This window comes from Dunckerocampus dactyliophorus, chromosome 10 (genome assembly GCF_027744805.1).
Source record: "Dunckerocampus dactyliophorus isolate RoL2022-P2 chromosome 10, RoL_Ddac_1.1, whole genome shotgun sequence".
Classification (NCBI taxonomy): Eukaryota; Metazoa; Chordata; class Actinopteri; order Syngnathiformes; family Syngnathidae; genus Dunckerocampus; species Dunckerocampus dactyliophorus.
Window position 1 is genome coordinate 31029751 of NC_072828.1, and position 21084 is coordinate 31050834.

Genomic DNA, 21084 nt, shown 5'->3' on the forward strand with positions numbered 1-21084 from the left:
AGCAATCTGAAATGTCTTTCTATTTAGGTTGTGAGACTTTTTTTCTTTGCACATAATAATCTTAAGTAGCGGACATGTCCCCCCCCCCCTATAACCTTATTTGTGTTTGCAAGGGGGTGGTATTCTTTGCTGTAGCAAATTTTATGTAACAAAACATATGGCACTATAATAAATCCTTTTTGCTAAAAAAAAAAAAAAAAAAAACAATATTGTGGCAAAATCAGTGTTTTTTAATTATCTATTGTTATTTTTGGTTTCATGTAGTTTTTAATTTTTTAAGATCAGAATTTGTTTTTGTTATTTTAGTTTTTAATATCAGCGTTAATTTGTTTTTTATTCTGTATCAGTGTTTTGTTTGTGAATTTTTTTTTATTATCAGCACTTAATTTATTTATTTTAAATATTAGCATTTTTTTTGTTCAGCTTTTTAATATAAGCATTTTTTGTTATTTTTTTTAATTTGTTTAGTTTTTTATTTTGGTTTAATTTTTAATATCAGCATTTATTTATATTTTAGTTTTTTAATATCAGCATTTTTTTTTTTGTTAATTTTTGTAGTATCAGCATATTTGTTTTTTTTTTTATTTATCACCATTTATTTTTTGTGTTGTTTCCTAATATCAGCACTTATGTTTTGTTTATTTTTTTTAATATTAACATTTATTTGGTTTGCTTTTTAATATCAGCATTTAATTTTGTTAGTTCAATTTTTAGTGTCAGCCTGAGACTTCAGGCAAAATCGCCAGTCACTCAGAAGTTATAAACTACATTTCCCAAGATCCTCTAGTCACGTGGGTGAAGGAAGCTATGACGCTAAGGAGCTAGTTGGCTTTGATTAATTTTTGATTTTATCAAATGAATAACCTCATATTTCGCTGATAAAACACCACCGGGACCCGGAAACTTTTTGTCGCCCCACGTAAGTGTTTAACTTTGACGAACCCTTATTGTAAAAAAAAAAAAAAGTAAAACAAAATTTTAAAATGTCTTCGATTTTGTATTAGCAAAGCCAGCTAACTGTCCATGTTAGCTTGATAAATACGAAAAGGCAGCTCCAGTCTTTCATATGCGCGACTGTTTCTTGTGACTTTTGGGCTCATTTGAGCTACGTTGTGTTCCACGGTTAAAGTTAGGCACCCGTGGACGTGCGTGGAATTGTGTTGACGCGATTATGCTATATTTAATGGAGCTGCGGCTGTGAAATGAGAGTTTCGGGGCGTCATTTTTCACAGGTCCGGTGTCATTTATTGCAAGAGTCGCAGCTTTCTTTGACTGACCATCCGTCCTCTCCTAAGTCTAAACCTGCACAGGCTGCTGTTTGCCTCTTTTTTCCTCTCACGTTTCTCCTCTTAACAGCTCGTATTCTTATCTAGCAGTTGCCAGACTGCGGGAGGAAGGATGACGTTTAACCTGACAACCATTCTTTAAACTCGACGAGACAACTAAAACCATCTGATGAAAATTAACTGCAGCATTACAGACTGTAAGTATCATTGTTATAATAGAGAATGTGCACTATGGCTTGTTTATAGGCGAAAGAAAATGTAATGACAATGCTTTCGTTTATTTGGAACATACATAAAGTATATCGCATGTTTACATTCACACAATGAAACACGTCTGAAAAGGAGTAGGAAGAAGCAAAGCTTATTGAATCATCGGTTCTGCAGATGCACGAGACCTTCACTTCCTCCTTTTGCAATTTTTTTTTTTACCATAGCCCTTCTGCGACGTCACGTGCTGTGGTGGTTATTATTCTTCAAATGTATCAACATAAATGGTCAATACCATACTTCATTTAATTACTATGTTGGGGGCGACTCTTATTCAAAGACTTGGCTAGCGTGCGGATGTTTTTACCGTTTTTTTATACACCAAAACTGATCTATGTAAAAACTTACCCAGTGCGTGTAGCGCATGCGCAGATGCGTTACAGATGTACAGTCATATCTGATTACGTACAATAAACATGAGTAAATAGAAATACAATAAACCATATAAAACTAAGCATAAAGTACTTGGATATTTGAATGGAAACAACCATAAGCTGGGTGCAATGATGGGATTCATCTTGAGGGCGTTTTCTTCTAAACGTAGAAATACCATCCATCCAAACATAGCTTGCTGGCCAATGCTTTTATTTTTTTCAGTGGCAAAAAAAAGATAACAATTTATGGAACCAAGAAAAGAGGGCTTATAACGTATCCACTTGCACCATGGATATGATATATAAAAAAAAGACTGTGTTGTAATTTCTCCCATCTTTGAGAAAAAGTGCACTTTTTGTTAAATTTTGCCCACCATCTACAATCCTTATGCAGGGTTTGTGCTACGTGTAATTGATTGTGGCGGTGCGCCACTGCAAAATAAGAGCCGCCACACCTTTAAAAATTAGGTTGTTTTTTTGTAACCTTGAAAACAATTGTAAGTAATATATTGTATGAATGGATATATATGCTATATATATATACAGATATAGCTCATTATTTACACATGTATTGACCACAATTAGTTTGAAAACGATTTAAAAATATCATAAAAATGTTCCACTGCGCTTTATTTTGATAAGCATGCACCGGAATCGCCTGTCTGTCTTGCTGGCACAACACATCTTGTGTTGACGTTCACTTTGTTTATTATTATTATTATTATTATTATTATTATTATTATTATTATGGCGTGGCGTGAGGCGCTGCGTCACTACGCCAGAAACATACTTCCTGGTGTTAGCTGCTACAAGAACAATGTCGCTGTAGCTTGGTTTATGTACAGCTCAGTTATGTAAATACAGCATTGTTGGCGTTTTTTGGGTATGTCCCGTTACGACCATTGTTAGATCCCACATGCTAGCTGCTAGAACGCACCGAAAAAGGAAAGATAAATGGTCGTTTATCACATAGCACATGCGTAGTAGAAATCGAGTCGTTTGACGTTTACTAACTGCCATAAAACAGATGGACGGATGACGTAGATTACACATGCGCCCTCCAAACAGGCTAGCCGAAAAATAGGCCGACTGGACGTGGGTGCGTTTTGCACATGCGTAGAACCGATTGCATTTCCTGTACGGAATAAGTACGAGTTGCCAGAAATATTGCTCGGCACTAAATGTCATAATCACATGTCTAAAGTCATGGACCCCTTGTTTGTGTTGTTGCAGCCGTCATGGAAGACAAGGCAAATGGTTCTGTGGACACCAAAAGGTAGTGTCCTAATCTGTTACTGTAGACTGAAGATGATGTGCATGCTAACATCTGCAACTGTATATACACAGTACCATTCAACTGTTTTTCCCCACTAATAGTTCTCTTATCATAGTGTGAATGGTTGTTATATGTGCCCTGTGATTGGCTGATGTCCAGTCCAGGGTGTACCCCGCCTCTCACCCAAAGTCGGCTGGGATAGGCCCCAGCATACCCCCGCGACCCGAGTGAGGGCAAGCAGCATAGAAAATGAATGAGTGAATTATTTTTATTTCTTTACTTATTATTTGTAGTTTATTTCTGTGCAGTAGGATTCCGTATTTATAAAAGGAAAATTTTTGTAGTGAGAGCATAGCATGTTTACGACATTCGAAATATGACTTTTAACATGATTAGAGCCCTCTAGACATGAAATAGCACCCCTATAGTCACCTTTACACTCCTATTAACACATATAGTAGACGGCATAAAAGAAAATAGGACTTGTGCATAGAAAATGAATTAATGAGTCAGTGAATGAATTTTTAAAATCATTTTTTACAAAATAAAACAATAAAGACTTTGCTGTATTTCCTTATATTGGGCGCCAGGGCATGTATTTAGACAACTTCAGAAAGTACCAGGCGACTTTTAGGGGTAGCAAATGTGTTTTTATTAAGGCTGCCAAATGATTACAAATTTCAATCAGATTAATCACAGTTTTCAAATGAATTAATCATGATTAATCACCATTTGTATTTTATTGGAAGAAAGATAAAAGACAGGTCAGGATTATATATACTTCTTATTTTTAACTGCTTTTTTGAACTGAACATTTTAATCAAGCTCAAAGATGGGCACACATGACTGAAAATCTATTTATTTAACGCTAGTTTCTTTAATAGTAGCACAACATTTGAATCAGTCAGTCATGATGAGGAATGAGGGGTTGCGTTCAAAGACACCACATAACTTGTGTTGAATTCATATTTTTGAGTTTATTTTGTGGTACTTCCGAGCACACTTAAATGCAGCAAATTGTACTTTCACATTAAGAGTTACAAAGTGAGTGACAGGAATACCCACTTATTGTTTGTCTTTGTCTTTCTGTTCATTTAGACCACACACACACGCGTAATAAAGATGTTTTTGTGATGTTCCGAGTGTCCCCGAATGCATCTTGCCGTCATCTAGTGACAATGAGGAAGTGTTGTTCCCAGGACGAGCTGACTAGAGACGTGTTTGTGAGTTGGAGATACATACACAGCATGTTTGGTGTTGGAATCGCACTGCTGGTGATGTTTCGGGTCACAAGAAAGTTCAAAAAGAGAGGCTGTGCCATCGTAACAGAGAGGTCTGGCTTGCCAGGATGCGTATGCATTAATTAGGCTAAAACATTTAATGTAATGAATTAAATAAATTAGTTACCGCCGTTAACAGGCTATTTTTGACAGCCCTCATTTTCATGGAAAAGTTGTTTAATTTCCATAATTCCATTCAAAAAGTTAAACTTTCATAGATTATAGATTCAGGGCCCACAATTTAAACGATTTCAAGTGTTTATTTTTATGTAATTTGGGCTTCCAGCTCATAAAACCCACGAAAACAGGAATTCAAAAAATTTGAATACTGTGAAGAAATCACCATTTACTTCTGTTTTTGCAGGAAAAAAAGAAAGAAATTAGGATCACATCAAATCAATCAAAATATGGTACTTTCAAAACGATATGTCAATCTTCAATACTTGGTTGGGAATCCCTTTGCCTTAATCACTGCCTCGATGCCACGTGGCATTGAAGCAATCAGCCTGTGGCATTGCCTGGGAGTTATGGAAGCCCAGATTTCCTTGATGCTTGCTGTCAGCTCTTCTTTGTTGTTGGGTCTGGTGCCCCTCATTTTCCTCTTGAGAATACCCCATAGATTCTCAATGGGGTTTAGGTCCGGTGAGTTGGCTGGCCAGTCAAGCACTGGAAAGGCATGGGCATCAAACCAGGTTTTGCTGCTTCTGGCGGTATGGGCAGGGGCCAGGTCCTACTGGAAGATGAAATCTGCATCTCCATACAGATCCTCAGCAGAAGGAATCATGAAGTCCTCTAAAACATTCTGGTAGACTGTTGTGGTGACCTTGGATTTAAGAAAGCAGAGTTTACCAACACCTGCACCGGACATTGCACCCCAAATCATGACGGACTGTGGATATTTCACACTGGACCTCAGGCAGCTTGGGTTCTGTTCCTCACCCGTCTTCCTCCAAACCCTTGGACCTTGATTCCCAAATGAAAAGGCACACTTTACTTTCATGGCAAAAGAGGACCTTGGACCACTGGCCAACAGTCCAGTCCTTCTTCTCCTTGGCCCAGTGGAGACGCTTCCTATGTTGGCTCAGGTTCAGAAGTGGCTTGACCCGAGGAACCCGACAGTTGTAGCCCATCTCCCGGATGCGTCTGAATGTGGTGGTTTTTGAAGCTGTGACTCCCGCCTCATTCCACTCTTTCTGGATCTCTGCCAGATTCTTGAATCTTCCCTGTTTGATAATCCGCTGAAGCCCACGGTCATCTCTTTTGCTGGTGCATCTTCTCCTGCCACATTTTGCCCTTCCTCTAGACTTTCCACTGATATGCTTGGACACAGCACTCTGTGAACAACCAGCCTCCTTAGCTATGAACTTTTGTGGCTTACCCATCCTATGGAGGGTATCAATGATGGTCTTCTGGCCAGTTGTCATGTCTGCAGTCTTCCCCATATTGAACCCAACTGAGACAATTGAACCAAACTGAAGCAATTTAATGACACCTGGGGAAGCCTGTGCAGGTGATTTGAGTTTAGTAGATGATTAGTGTGTGACACTCAGTTTAAAACATTCATGCCCTGCAAAATTTGGGCTGATTTCTTCACAGTATTTACATTTTTTGAATTCCTGTTTTCATGGGTTTAATGAGCTGGAAGCCCAAATTATGTCAAAATAAACAAATAAACACTTGAAATCATTTAAATTGTGGGCCCTGAATCTGTAATCTATGAAAGTTTAACTTTTTGAATGGAATTATGGAAATTAAACAACTTTTCCATGACATTCTAATTTTTTGGAAAGGATCTGTATATGTATATATATATGTATGTATGTGTATATATGTATGTGTGTGTGTGTGTGTATATATATATATATATATATATATATATATATATATATATAAACTTCAGTTCGCATGCGCTCTGGTTAGCGTTTTTTTTTTTCAGTTAAAAATTTACAGCTTCATATTGCCTCTGGTTGCGTATATTCTCCAGTTAGCGTGCAACAGGCCGCGCGTGTTGTTGTGTGATTAATACACTACGTGAGTCCAACAGTGTTAATGTTTTTTTTTTTTTTTTTTTTTTTTTATCACAAAACGTCCTTGGCTTCTTAAAAAAAGAAGCTAGCTTGCCGAGTTACAAAGTGGCAACCAGAACTGGGAGTCAGCTATGTCGCCCGTCTATGATGTCATCAGCGGTTGATTCCCACAAATGTTTTCAACAATCATGGTGGCAGCGAGACATAATACGGACACCATCTCCCTGTTTTTTAGGACTTATTTCTTGAATTCAATAGTGTTTCTCACCTTCTTTATCAAAACGCAGGCACTTGAAACTCCATTTTGGGTTATTGAGGAGAGAAAAACACTATTGAATTCAAGAAATAACTCATGGCAAAACAGGAAGGTGGTGTCTGTGTGGTGTCTGTGTGGTTTCTTTGGGAACACTCACATGAAGAATCACATTCAATGACAGTAAAAGTGACCTTATATGTTCATTTTTCCCTTTCATTCATCATTGATTTGCATGTATATGCATTTCCAATTGTTTTCTGCGTGTCAAAGTACATAAAGGCTTTTACACAGTGCTGTAGATCAGGGGTGTCCAAAGTGCAGTCCGGGGGCCATTTGCGGCCCGTGGCTGTGATTTTATCAGCCCACAGCACAGTCTAAAAATGTAATTTAACAAGAAAACTACAAAAAAAACAGCAGCGGCCAAAATTGGAAAGTCAAAGTATTCATTTAAGAGGAGAGTTGTAATCTAGCAAGGAAAAAAAGCCATCATTTCACAAGAATAAAGTCATAGCATGAGAATGTCAAGAAATGTCATTTCAGGAGTGTGAAGTTGAATTATTTAAAAAAAAAAAAAAAAGTTTTTTTTTGTTTTTTTTTTTTAAGTCAAAAACAATGAATGGAGTTGTCATTTTTGGAAACTTAGTAACTTGGTAAGTTGGGGGAAAATGTATAACATAGGAATAAAGTCCAAATATTAGGAGAAGAAAATATACAAGAAGAAAGCCAAAATATTAAGAGAAAAAAAATAGTTTTCTAGTGAGAAAAAAGTTGCAATTTTATGAGCATAAACTTGTAAAATGAGAAAAATATAATTTTAGTAACAATGTTGAAATAAAGAAAAAATACATTTTTTTAAATTATAAAGTTATAGTTTAAAAAGAAAATTTACAAGAGGAAAGCTGAAATGAAGTAGTCGGGAAATATGGAAAAAACAGATGTAATTTTACAGGAATAAAGTCAAAATATTAAGAACAAAAGTCATAATTGAACAAAGAACAAAAATCACAATTTTACAAGAATAAACTCGTTATTATGGGGAAAAAAAAACATTTTTAGTGGCAGGCAGTTTTTACGTATAGCTTCTTAGCATACTGTATCTCTCTGTGGTGCTTTACAAAATATCAAAGTGGCCCTTGCATCCTTTCATTTTTCAGCATGTGGCCCTCAGTGGAAAAAGTTTGGACACCCCTGCTGTAGATAGTGATGGAATGATCTTAAGTGCAGTTGTGATTGTCTTCGTCCACAGCCCCGTGGAGAACGGTCAGCTTCCAGACCCGGCCAACTGGGCGGTTGCTGACGTGGTCAATTACTTTAAAGCGACAGGGTTTGAGGAGCAAGCCACAGCGTTCCAAGACCAGGTTGGACTCGCCACCCCTCTCCCTTTTCAGATGAACCACCTCGCGGTGTCCAGTCGCAATAAAAATCTCCCTCCGCCTGACAGGAAATCGATGGCAAGTCCCTGCTCCTGATGACGCGTAATGACGTCTTGACGGGCCTGTCGATAAAGCTGGGCCCGGCGCTGAAGATCTACGAGTACCACGTGAAGCCGCTGCAGACCCAGCACCTGAAGAGCAACGCCTGTTAGCGCGCCATCAGGCAGCCCGCCGACCCCCGCCCCCCTGCCTCAGTGACAATCGACACCCAGCTGAGCGTTGGCAGAGACTCCTCCCTCCGGCCGCACGGCACCTTAAGACAGGATCGGTTTGAATATGTTTTTACATGTGTGGACCCCCCAGAACATGGGTGGCACACGGGGTCCACTCAGCTGTTCTTACTACTGCTGCTTGAAACTGTATTTGATTTTTTATTCATCACCTTTTATTTAAGACAAGGACACTTGTCAGTGATTGTATTCCAGAAGTGTGTGTGTTTTGTGTTTGTGTGTAAAATAAGTTCATGAAGTAGTGATGGTTTCAAAAGTATTCGTACGTGCGATGATGTAGGCTTGAAAACACAAAGTAACGTGCGTATGTGCCGGACAGGCTTGTGCAAAGTTCAGCTCATTTGAAGAATTGGAATTACAGGAAGTGGAATTAAATTCATTGAGAAATTAGGAAGAAATTAAGAAATTGTTAGGTTTAAATACTGAAAAGAAAACCACAAATTCCCTCTGTTTTGAATGCTGTTCTGGGAATTTTTTCAGCATTTTCCATCATATAAATATGAATAATGCATTTATTCCTAACTGGCGATGAAATGCTTGCTGTAATTCTGTCATATGCACACCGTCATGAATGGAATATACTGTAAAGCAGGGGTGTCCAAACTTTTTCCACCCATACTGAGAAAAGGATGCCTTTATGGGTTTTTTCCCACTTAGATATGCTGAGATGTTTTTTTTATATTAAAGAAAAAACAGCCTACATCTCAGCATTGTGTTATCTCTCACAAAGCTTTTGTTTTTCTAGTTGTGCCCTTTTTCCTTTTTAACAAATATTTAAACTTTCTTCTTGTATGTTTTATCTTGTGATGTGATGTCTTTATATCAGAATATTCTGACTTGGTTATTGTTATATTGTCACTTTCACCTGACCTCATTTTCCTAAAATTGCAACGTATTCTTTTTGGTTGCTTCTCATAATGTTAGACTTAAAAATATATATATCAAAAATTAATATTTTAACTCTATGCTACTAAAATGACTAAATTTAATTTAAAAATGTAATAAAATTTTTAATGAAATTATTCATTTAAAATATTTTTCTCCTAATATTTCATGTTTATACATGTAAAAAAAAAAAAAAAACACTTGTTTTTTTTTCCTTCAGTCATGGGCCGTAAATGGCCCCCGGGGCTGCACCCTGGACACCCCTGCTGTAAAGCAGGATTCTTGAATGCAGCAACTTTATGAATTGGAATTTCAATTCTGCTTCCTGTGTGCAACCTTAATTCAATTCAGATTTTTTACATTTTTTATTCGTTCATGAAGCGTTACGTTTTCCCTCACACACACGAGGAATTCTCTCGGAAGTATAAATACGTGTATTATGCTGTCCCTACCTGTGGTGCTTCAAAATGACTGTAATCGTGTGTGTGTGGATGACTTTTGAGTGGTGTACATGTGCAACACTGGAGTTTGACTATTTCAATCAAAGACTTGCAATAAACGGTGCTCTTTTCTCACCAAAGAACACCAGCAGTTTATTGGTGATTCCAATGCGGTATGTACACGATGGAAATACACTGTATGCGGACGTTTTCATCTTGGTCCCAGCTTTCCTTTTGTTCTGTGTGTGCAGATCGCTTCAGAGCTTGGCTTGTGGTTTCCTGCGCACCGTCCCTGCGATATTTCCTGATGGGTTGTCGAGGGGGAGAAGAACCTGTGACGGCAGGACGGAACACGTTGGGTAAGCAAACAATGCCACGCTTGCACCGCTTCATGCCTGCCACTTGCCTCATCTTTGTTTTCCAGGCCCATTTTTATCATGTCGATGGTGAAGTAGTGCTGGTTGGGCATGACGATCTCTATTTCATCTACCTGGGGAAAACGTGCACATGCCAGACACACTAAGAAGAAAGGTAATGATTCCATTCAGATTCAAAGTGTGGCCCAGGGGGCCATTCACTCCCCAAGACAGTTTTTTTATTGGCCCTCAGCCCATTCTAAAATACAATTACATTTTTTTTTTTAAACTGCAATTTTTACAAGAATAAAGATGAAATATTAGGAGAATAAAGTCGGAATGTTAAGAGAAGAAAATAGCATATAGATATACAATATTATAGTTATCATTTTTAAACATCGTAATATGAGAGTTACAAGCTATAATTACAACTGACAAAAGATTAACAATTGTAATCAGATTAATTGGTTTTCAAATGAATTAACCTGATTAATCACCGTTAGCAACTGTGTGTGAAATATTCCCATTTTTACTGTTTAATGAAGAGAAAGATAAATGACAGGACAGGATTATATATATTTGTATGTATGAAGAGCTGCAGATGAACTGAATATGTCATTCAAGCTAAAAAGATACCACACAAGTCTGAAGACCCATTTGTCTAACTCTAGTCTCTTTAACAGTACAACATTTGAATCACACGTTAACCGTGTTGTTATGAGCAGTGTGGGGTTGCGTTCAAAGACATCACATCAGTTAAGGTAAATGTACTTGTTTTCAGTGTCTTTTTCCAGCATACTCAAATGTAGCCAATTGTACATCCGAATTAAGAGCTATACGAGCTATGTTTTTCTTTATCTTCCTGTTTATTTACACACACACACACACACACACACATTATGAAGCCATTGTTAGGGTGCTTGGAGTGTCCCTGAACTAGAGACGTGTGTGAGTTGGAGATACATACAGTACATGCTGTTGGAATTGTACTCAGGTCAGAATGAAGTTATAAAAGAGCATCAGATTCTGTGTGACTGCGTGGGGACGCTCCACGCTCCACAGGCAGGCGTGCTTGCTCTGGTGCGCAATCTTAATTACAAACGTAACCTAATTCATGGAATAAATTAGCTACTGCCGTTAACGTGTTATTTTTGACAGCCCTCGTTATAGTATTACAATAGTAAAGTCCAAATATCATGAGAATAACAACATAATATTACAATAATTAAAAAAAAAGGAACAACACACACAAAAGAGTTTTTCTCCATTGGTTTGGCTCATGTCCTGAAACAGAAATGACGTTTTCCAAACTCTAACAGTCTTACAGTTGAGCACGACACCGTAGCCCGTACTCTCCCAACACGGTTCACTCGTGCTGCTAAGCTAATTCATTCCCCGTATGACTCGTCAGTACCAAAGTATGCAAAGATCCTTCTCAGGTGCTTGGCTCGTTTCCATTTCCTGAAGCTGACCAGACTTCCTCAACACTCTTGGTTCTTTTAGCGAAAATGCATGGTCCCTTTGGCATTGTGTCAGCACTCCAAGTCAAAATGCTTCCATGTTTTGTCACTACGACAGAAGTATCACTCTTAACCTTTGACGTTATTACAGCTCTCGAGACAACCCTAGAGTCGTCACCTTTGTTCTACGTGTTGTACGTATTCTCTGGCAGAGCAGGTGCATGTGTTAAGAACTAGAGTTTGGATCCCATCTACTGTACAGAGTTGGAACTCCAAGCTACATTCACAGACAGTCCCGTTGTGTCCAGGTGACAAATAAATAAATGGGAAGCAATGAAATAAGGACCCACCTCGGGAACCCTATCCAGGACCAGAACTTGTGTATCATAAAGGGTCTTCTGCACAGAGGGTGAGAACTCTCCACAGTCACAGGGGCCTGCAAACTTTTCAATAATGCTGTCTTTGATGCATTTCCTGTCAGGACAGGAGATAAGCAGTTGCAGTTTTCTCATGGCAACATATTTTCATCACGTCGTCAACAAATCAGTTACCACGCAGAGTCATAGTTGGCATGTTGACTCTTGTTGTAGCGCCACCTGGCGTAGACGGTGGTACAGAAAAACCTGTCGCTGGCCTCTTGCAGCGTCGTGAAGCGGTCGCGGAGAAACCCCACAAAACCAGACTGAGTGGTTTTCAACACCTTCATGTTCTTGAGTCCGCTGTGGATCACCGGGGCACCTGAGGAGGGGCACAGCGAGGCGGCCGCTCTTCAGAAATATTGCCACTAATGTGAAATACAACAAGATGAGTGCAGTACTGTTGACATGCTGCTCCACATCGCAGAAGCGAAAAGCTTCTGGGCTGTAAATGAAGGCGTGGGCGTGATCGACCCCGTTCTGAAAGATGACAAAATGATGGTCAGATTGCTGCACATTCATCAGGACAAAATGGACAAAATGAAGCATTTGCCTATTTAGAGCATAGAAAACCTGTTTGTCACCTTCTAAATACTCTTTTTACCATTATTAGAGCCCTCCAGATATGAAATAGCACCCCTACAGTCACATTTAACGCTCCTTTTACCAAATATAGAAGACAAACTAAGACTCGTGCTTGTGTGCGTTGCTATCCATGTGCTCCCTAGGGGAGGTGAGTGGCAGGCAGGCAGACAGGAAGTGGCGACGGGGGTTCAGATTTGAATTTTAGCTTAATGTGGGTTTTTCAAAAATATATGAATTAAGAAAGAATACTGGTTAATGGTTGGATACAGTCAATAATATGCAAATTTGAATTTTGTTTGCTTAAATTAAGCATTTTTAAGGATAAAAATGGCTAAATGAAGTCAAATACAAATATAAGGCATTCAGAAGACTCATTCAAAGACGTCGTGGTGACATGCAGCGTTCTACACTGGTTGCTAGGTGTCAGTAATGTGATTGTAATGTTTGGTGAGACACACAAGCACCAGACTTTTATTGCAGGTTTGAATGATCTCACAATAATCCCTAACAAGTGAACCCACGCCAGCTAAAACTCAACTCTGAGCCCCCAGCACAAGTTTTAGTTATGTCTTGTTGTCTTATTTTCTGTTATTATTTTTATATTTGGTAATAGGAGTGTGAAGGTGATATAGGGGTGTTATTTCATGTCCAGGAGGCCCTAATAATGTGAAAAGCATATTTAGAGGGTGGTAAACAGGTTTTTTAACGCTCTAAATACGAAAATATTCCACTTATAAATAAGGAATCCTACTTGGCGGAAATTCACTTGTCCCGGTTGGTTCTGGAACCAGTGAACCGTGGTAAACGAGGGATTATTGAATTCAAGTCAGTAGAGTGCAGCGGATTTTTGGTTAAAAAAAATTTCTTTGAAAATAGGCTGTTTTTCCGCACAAAACACTTTGGTAGTAATGTATAAATATGTGATAATACAGGTCAAATGTACAGAATACACGTACCATGTTTAATAGTTTTTACATTTTTATGTCTTTATGCTTCACTGATTTTTTCAAGTGTTGAAATTCCGCACTTTGTTCATCTGTCCTTGAACGCACCATAGTTGTGTCCTGTCACTGACTCTGATTTATTAATACCGATTAATGATGCATTTTATCCTTCAAATGTGTTCAATAAGTGTGTGAGGCATATTTAGGGCTTAAACTTCTGCGATCTCCTAGAAATTTGGGTGGAAAGACCAGAATTTGGCTTGATGTAGTCATAGTAAAAAAAAAACACAATGTATATGTCTACCTTCTCCAACCTTCTCCATGGTACCTCCTCCATGTAGACCTTGACCCTCAGCACATGGTTGAAGGAGATCAGGAAATGATGACAAAGGTCCAAACAGAACAGCTCAATGGTTTTTACCTGAGCACAAAGCAAGAGTTGTGCTGCGTTACACACAACAACGCGTTATGGCACAAATCCTTTCATATTTTCACCATGTGGCCCTTGGTGGAAAAAGTTTGACACCCCTTCTCTACAGTGACCCTTAATTCAGGAACAATTAATTTTTTCCCTCAGATTGCAAAACAATGATTTGCTGGGACCGACCCTTTTGCAGCGTGAAAGTCCCCCCAAATTGTTTTATTCCGCCAGCTGTGAAATGAGTCTAGAAGTCTCAAGGGCGGGCAGATACAAACAGGAGCAGATACAAACTTTGTAATGCCAGCGCTGGAGCGAGCGATTAGTGGCCAACGAAGTCCAATGGATCTCCGATGAGGAACCCTGTTCCGCTTGGCTTTCTCATAAACAGTGACATATCTAGAAGCTGTGTGTGTGCGCGAGGCGGCTATGACAACAGAGTGTGTTTGTGTCGGCCAAGATGGCCTCGTGATTGTGCATCATGTTTCTGTTATCAAGCAGCCTTCAACATGTCTAAAATATTCCTTTCCTAACATTTTCCAAAGGAATCGCACCAGTGATTTTGTTGTCACTTGTCCTATTCGTCGAGTCGAGGCTGTCGTTGTTTTTGTGTGGTGCAACCTACCCCTTTGAGCTTGGCCAATGCGTGGACAGTGTTCTTGATGGTGTCCGTGGGGATGATGTCAGAGTTGTCTCCGGTTATGTAGTCCTTGCGGGACCTGAGCGTGAGCTCCACGTCGGCCTTGAGCTCGATGATGCTGTGGTGGCTCCCCTCTTTCCTGATGCACATCACCTTCACGTTGTTCTTTCCATAGCTGGTTTGCACAAATTCAGTATTCTGCCACAAGGAGACAAAACCGGTTATTCCAGCCTGCAAAGACGTTTTTCCTCTTGGTATGTTGAAGGCATACATTCATTCAGATGATACGATAAAAAAGATCATCAGATGGACTGAAGTAAGGATACAGGTGAGAGTCTCCCATTGTGTGACAGTGTGACAGTGAAAGTGTTCAGTCAAACCTCGATGTAACCCTAACCGTCACCTAACCTCTAACCCCCCAGCCAACAGTAAGAACCATCTAGGCGAATTAGAAATCAGCTGTGAAAAATTGCTTTGGTTTTTGTACGTTTTGGGGTTTTTTTGACTCTTGGAATTAAAAAGTAGCACCGTGTTAGAAACAGTAAAGGCCCAGCGTGCATTGGATCTATATGGAGCATGTACTGTGTAATGTTGTAGGCAGGGCGTGTATCTGCAGGAAAGTGCAGAATGTGAAGACTGATGAAAGACTTTTTTCTAATAACGACCTGGCTGGTAAATGCTCATTGTCATGAGTATAATGTAAAAATGATGTTGCGGTGTCGTGTGTGTATGCTAAATACAAACCAGAGTGGAAGCAGTTGCCATTTTTTCTTGCTTCAGCCGATCCGCCACCGCTGTCTTGTCTTCAGCAAAAGGTGGCTTGGCAGGTCGAAGAGCTTTTTGTAGAGAGGGAGGCTCTCCCTTTGCCCTCGAGCCATTGGAGCATTGCTGAACCCGGATGAACCTCTGGCGTATGCCGTTCACACCGTCACTTATGTCATGCAAAAGATGACATTGCCTTTTGTTTTTTTGTAGACTTACTTCACTTTGCAAACACTGTTACCTGCAATTTCTCCAAAATATTTATTTTATGAAATTAAGTCATCATCATCATCACATTTTGTCTGGCTTTTTAAAAATGTGCCTTAAATGCCCTCACAACAGACACAGTACTCTAACACAGACTGTTGCAGCTGTAAGCTACGCCAAGGTAAAACTCAACCCTGTCCACACCCCACTTAGCTCCCCAAACACAGGAACACATTTATAATAACACACACGAGTCATATATGTCTTACATGTCTTATTTTCTCCTATTATGTTTACTGTATTGGCTAATAGGAGTGTAAAGGTGACTGTAGGGATGCTAGTTCATGTGTGGAGGGCTCTAATAATGTCTAAAACTGCATTTAGAATTTTGTAAACACATTTTTTATGCTCTAACTACAAAAATATTTCATTCCTAAATCAGGAATCCTATTTTGTGTAAATTCACGTATTACGGTCGGGTCTGGACCCAGTTAACTGCGATAAACAAGGGATTATTGTACTCAGAATTGAATCCAAGGGTTAGGAATATGGTGGGCTTTATGCGCATGAGTAGGAATGTAAGCAAATTTACAGGAATTACATTGCTTGTTACTGTATGACAAGGAACTTAAATGTACTTGCTTCCAGCAGTGTTGACAAATGAAACACATTTTAGGACTTCCCTCTTCCTGCCTGTTGGGAGGCGAGAGACGAGGAGAACAGACACGCGTGCACGTGGCAAAGTAGTGAGGTGGGCAAAATGATCCAGTTCACTTTCATTTCTTGTGTGATGAATTCATTCATTTATTTATGATCGTCCCAAGCCAGGTGCCCCCCTTTTAATCTACTGCAAACCCTGCAGTCTCGACCCCTCCAGATTTGTACTGATGTCATCAGTCAACTCTCCCGTTCTTTGGGTGATCCCCTGTCATGTGACCGTGTCGCACAATAACTTCCTGTTTTGCACTGGGTGACAGCCTTGCACTTTCAAAAAATCGTTGGGTGATTCGCCGTGAGCACCGATTAGGAGATAAAATGTCTGCCGCTCAGCTGTAGACTCGATGGATCACACGGCCGCATGCTGTATTGTTGTGATTTTGGGCTTGGCTGTGTGTGATGCTGCTATTTCCTGTAAGAATGAAGCCGGGGAGCCTGTCGACTGGTGAGCTGGCAGTAATAGCCTGACAGAGTGCTGTAGATGAGTTCATTTGTTTGCCGTGTTCAGGCATGAATTCACCATCAGATCTGATGCAGGTTCATCATTTACAAGCTGCCCAAATACAAGATTGGTGAGGAGGGCAGTGGGGTGGACTACATGTACCTGGACCCCTCGCTAGGCGCCTGGCAACTGAGCAAATTCTTGGTCAACACCACTCAAGGAGCCGTCGGAAACACCCTGGGTCAGCTTTACAGCCGAGCGCTTTACCAGGTGAGGTCATGTTCTTCTCGTGGATGACACAGCTCTTTCCAAAGGGGAACTGCAACTTCTGCTAAACAAAACAAAGTCTAAAAGCAGCACTTCCTTAGCAAGCCATTGTGAAGTATCTGACAGACTGGGACTGTTGGGGACGTCCTGACAATGTCTTGTATTTCCCTCAGTCTGACGGCTCAGTCTACGTGCTCTACAACGATGCACCGCCTGACCTCAAGTACGTCCAAGGATATGGACACACCAAAGGTACAGTGGACGATGGAAACTTGGTTCGTGCCATTCATCCTTTCCAGAAGGAAACATACTCTGACCCTATCAATAAGAATCCAATGAGTCCGTTCCAGAAAGCCAAAAATGTTAACACAAAACATGTTTTTATACTTTTGCAATTCTAGTCTTAAATGCAGAAAATGCCAAATGAACATAGAAAGTTACTTTGACCTTCACTGAGGACGTGATTGCACAAAAGACACAACATGGCAGCAAATCAACATGGATACCACCTTCCTGTTTTGTGGCCATTGAAGACCTTTCTTCTTCTTTAGTGCCGTCTCTGGCAGATGGTGTCTGATGGTTATTGGACTGCACTCGGCACCAGTAACAACCTTCATTTGGTCTGAGAATGGTCCCGTGTCTTGACGGACACCCAGTCAGATCTTCCAGCTCATTTTTTGGGGTCTACCGCTCGACTTTTTTGTTCCATGAGCCTCAGGATGTTTTTCAGAAGTTAGAAATGACGGTGTTCCTGCGTCCCACCTCAGCAGCAATGGCGCGCTGCGAGAGGCTTGGCTTATGCAGCTCAGCAATCCCAGCGCCTTCAAAGAGAGAAAGCTTTCTTGCCTTTGCCATCAAGAGACCCTGACAGTGTGAATACCTGACACTAAATCACATTCAGTCCACTTTTTTGCCAACATTTTGCCTTTTAAAGGCTGCGCTCTTAAAGTTTGATCAGCTGATGAACAGTTTATTTCACTTTAATGCTTCCGTGCTATAAATTGTTTACTGAAACATTTTTTGTGTTGCTTCCATTTGGTGTTTTTGCACTTTTAAGCTCCACTTAGGACCTTAAGATCCAGCAGTGCAAAATGAACATTCTTGCAGTTGTCCAAGCGCTCATCACATGTCTTCCACCAGGAATGTATCATTACAGTCAGAGGGGGACGGTCATGAAACGCACCATTTCAGTGTTGTTGCTGATACTGCAATGGATCAATGGGATTTTGGTCCCAAGGACACAATAGGGACAAAGAACATCTTTTTCATAACCTCTGTTGACTTTGCTCCACGTGCACTGGGATGCCGGTGTTTGTTACACATGCTTTTGTGTGTACACAGCAAGTTGTTTTTCCATGTTTCCAACAGGAGTGCTGCTATTTGATACTTCCCAAGGCTTCTGGCTCTCCCACAGCATTCCCCATTTCCCTTCCTTCCCAGAGAAGGGCTACCTGTACCCGTCCTCTGGGAGAGTCAATGGCCAGACGGCTCTGTGTGTGAGCATCCGCTACCAACACTTCCTCCGTATCAGTGAGTGAACCCTTTCCAAACAGCATGATCTGGTGTGTACATATTTACACAACACCGCATGCTCGTCCACCACGTTTTGTTACATAAGCACACACACAGTTGAACTGCGTTCACATTACTTCTACTACAGTCGTCCCTTGTTTATGGCGGTCAATTGCTTACAGACCCGACCGTGAATTTCCGCAAAGTAGGATTTCATATTAATAAATGGAATATTTTTGTAGTAAGAGCATAGAAAACCTGTTTCTTCTAAATACAGTCTTTAACATGATTAGAGCCCTCCAGACATGAAATAACACCCTTACAGGCAGCTTTACACTTTTTTTTTTTACCCAATAGACAAAATAATAGAAAAGAAGCCATCTTGACAGCACACTTCCTGTTGGCTATTGTCTCATCAACTGACACGTGATATGAAATATGTGTGTTTTAATGTCTTCATATGTTGTGTCTTCTTTTGGCTCGTGCGCTTTGCCCAACGGCAGCCCGGCACCTGGTGTATCTTTTCCCACGTTTCTTCAACTGCTCCGTGCCGCCTGTGTTCGCCGCCAAGCTGCCCGAGCTGGCCCACCTATGTGCTGGCAAGCGGCCAGTGGCGCCTTCAGATAAGAACATGGAGCAGCTCTTCACCCTGCAGGGAGAGGTGTTCTTCACTTTTGCTAAATCTGAGCGTTTTGTAGATGGTAAGGGTTTTTTTTCTTATTATTAAATCAGTTTTTGTTTTTGCTGTCCCCTGACTACTCTACAGCATGTCCAACTTTCACTTCTGTAGCATTGTCCTTGGAAAAGTTAGAATAAAATGGTTGCTGAAGTATAAGGGGTGTAGTTTTGGGAGAGACTGTGTACGACTGCAGCTAAAAGATCCAGAGCAGAATCATAATGCAGACACACCACACCCACCTGGTCATAAAATGTAATCACTCTTTTCAACTAACTTCTGGCCGGCCCCCATCCAGACATCTACGCAGGCTGGGTGGCGCAGGTCCTCAACGCAAGCCTGATGGTGGAGTCCTGGCAGAGACAAAACAACAAACTGCCCTCCAACTGCTCCCTAGCCAATCACGTCATGAACATCAAGAGGATTCGCCTCCCCGCGTCCGCCCCCTTCCACTCGCGGTACGACCACTCCAAGTGGTGCGTGTCGTGGGCTCACAAGGACCAGGTGACATGCTTGGGAGACCTGAACAGGGAGAAATCCCAAATGTGGCGCGGCGGGGGGATGGCGTGCTCTGTCAACCCTGTGATTTACAAAGCTTTCAGACAGGTGGTGGACTGGTACATTGGGTGCTGAAGCCAAATGGGGATGTGCATTGACAAAATCAGCTAATGGAACCATACATCTTTTGTTTTTAATATTACTTTAAAAAAAATCTTTTTATTATGACACAGCTTACACTAGTTGAGACTAAAACAACAGCGCCCCTTCTGGTTGCAGCCAAGTACTGCACACCATTTTGAAGATTAAATTCTTAAGGCGGGTGTCCAAAGTGCGGCCCAGGTGTTATTTTGCAGTTTGTTTGTTTTTTGGCATGTTTATAAATAAAGTTAAACCAAAAAAAACATTAAAATGGAAAAAATAGTGCAAAAATGCACAATTAGGGTTTTTTTTAAACACCTTTTTTATATCATAAAAATAATGGAGTGCCGCTCGTCATCCTTTGATTTTTCAGTATGCACTCTTGGTAGATATATATAAATATATTTGTCTTAACGTTAATGGAAATTTCTTTTAGTGCCACTATTGTTTGGACACACGATTAACGTGCCCAAGTCCTGTTTGCTGTTTGAACCTCGGCCCACACCGTAGTTTGGGGAAACACAGTGGTGGATGTGGAGCTGTAAGCGGGAACAAAGAAATGGAGAAAGAAAAGGGTATTTTGATGAGTAAGTTTAGCCTCAAAGCTCTGGCAGATGGCTTTCACAACAAGCCCAGAGTTATTTTTATCTTCTGTCGCTGTGGGTTGAGTTGTCACGGACAACATCGCCTGCCAGAGAGAAGAGAGAAATTACTGGAGCGCTGCAGGTGTTTTTGAAATTGCCATGTATACGGCGGTACCTTGGCATACGAGTGTCCCAACTAACGAGTGTTTTTTAGATGCGAGCAGTCTCTCGGCTGATTTTTTGCCTTGAACTTCCTGTGGTGCGTTCATGGACCGTCAAAGTGGGACAAGTCACCGCTCACATTAAACATGCAAAAACTGGGGGAATCGAAAAAACTATTGAATGGTTTATCATTTATATCCCTACTTATTATAGCTAAACACTTCTATTTGCAATTAATTATGAGTTAACTATGGACAAAATGCAATTCATGGCAATTAAATGTTTTCATCGATTGACAACCCTAGTTTTAACCCTTTCAAGAGAAATGTGTTTCCAGAACTGCTGTTTTAATAAAAAATATATATATACAAAAATAATATAGTGATTCCCCCCCCCCCCCCCCCCCCCCCCTCACACACACACACACACACACACACACTTTAAACAATTCTAATTTGGCTGGAAAAATACATGTCAAGTATGAATTATATTTTTAGAATTGTAGGGCGGTTTAATTTGACGATTATAGTTAGAGCTACAACT

At 40.4% G+C, this 21084-nt stretch overlaps 3 protein-coding genes across 11 annotated transcripts; 2 read left to right on the forward strand and 1 right to left on the reverse strand.

The window, feature by feature from the left end:
* The first annotated feature begins 602 nt into the window (after positions 1-602).
* On the forward strand, positions 603-11537 carry samd13 (sterile alpha motif domain containing 13). Of its 6 annotated transcripts, none has more exons than XM_054789091.1 (5): positions 603-919; positions 1357-1483; positions 3161-3203; positions 8013-8124; positions 8208-11537. In XM_054789091.1, the coding sequence occupies exons 2-5, from the start codon at positions 1456-1458 to the stop codon at positions 8349-8351; spliced, it is 327 nt and encodes a 108-aa protein (XP_054645066.1). In that variant the 5' UTR covers positions 603-919; positions 1357-1455; the 3' UTR covers positions 8352-11537. The 6 variants fall into 6 exon arrangements, with proteins under 6 accessions (XP_054645066.1, XP_054645064.1, XP_054645065.1 ...); XM_054789089.1 differs by having other exon boundaries at positions 604-919; positions 1374-1483; XM_054789090.1 differs by having other exon boundaries at positions 604-919; positions 1377-1483.
* On the reverse strand, positions 9877-19421 carry uox (urate oxidase). Of its 2 annotated transcripts, none has more exons than XM_054789081.1 (10): positions 19399-19421; positions 18992-19129; positions 15318-15504; positions 14559-14771; positions 13820-13936; positions 12388-12466; positions 12122-12308; positions 11921-12044; positions 10161-10244; positions 9877-10086 (listed from the first exon to the last, which is right to left on the reverse strand). In XM_054789081.1, exons 1-10 carry the CDS (start codon positions 19404-19406, stop codon positions 10012-10014), a joined length of 1212 nt encoding a protein of 403 aa, XP_054645056.1. In that variant the 5' UTR covers positions 19407-19421; the 3' UTR covers positions 9877-10011. The 2 variants fall into 2 exon arrangements, 1 of the variants encoding a protein (XP_054645056.1); XR_008572653.1 differs by having other exon boundaries at positions 10009-10086; positions 10161-10240.
* Positions 15843-18960, forward strand: dnase2b (deoxyribonuclease II beta). Of its 3 annotated transcripts, none has more exons than XM_054789085.1 (4): positions 15843-16704; positions 16797-16971; positions 17142-17243; positions 17520-18320. In XM_054789085.1, exons 1-4 carry the CDS (start codon positions 16604-16606, stop codon positions 17592-17594), a joined length of 453 nt encoding a protein of 150 aa, XP_054645060.1. In that variant the 5' UTR covers positions 15843-16603; the 3' UTR covers positions 17595-18320. The 3 variants fall into 3 exon arrangements, with proteins under 3 accessions (XP_054645060.1, XP_054645059.1, XP_054645061.1); XM_054789084.1 differs by lacking the exon at positions 17520-18320 and adding an exon at positions 18337-18960 and having other exon boundaries at positions 15844-16704; positions 17142-17220; XM_054789086.1 differs by having other exon boundaries at positions 15844-16704; positions 17142-17220.
* Positions 19422-21084: the final 1663 nt, after the last annotated feature.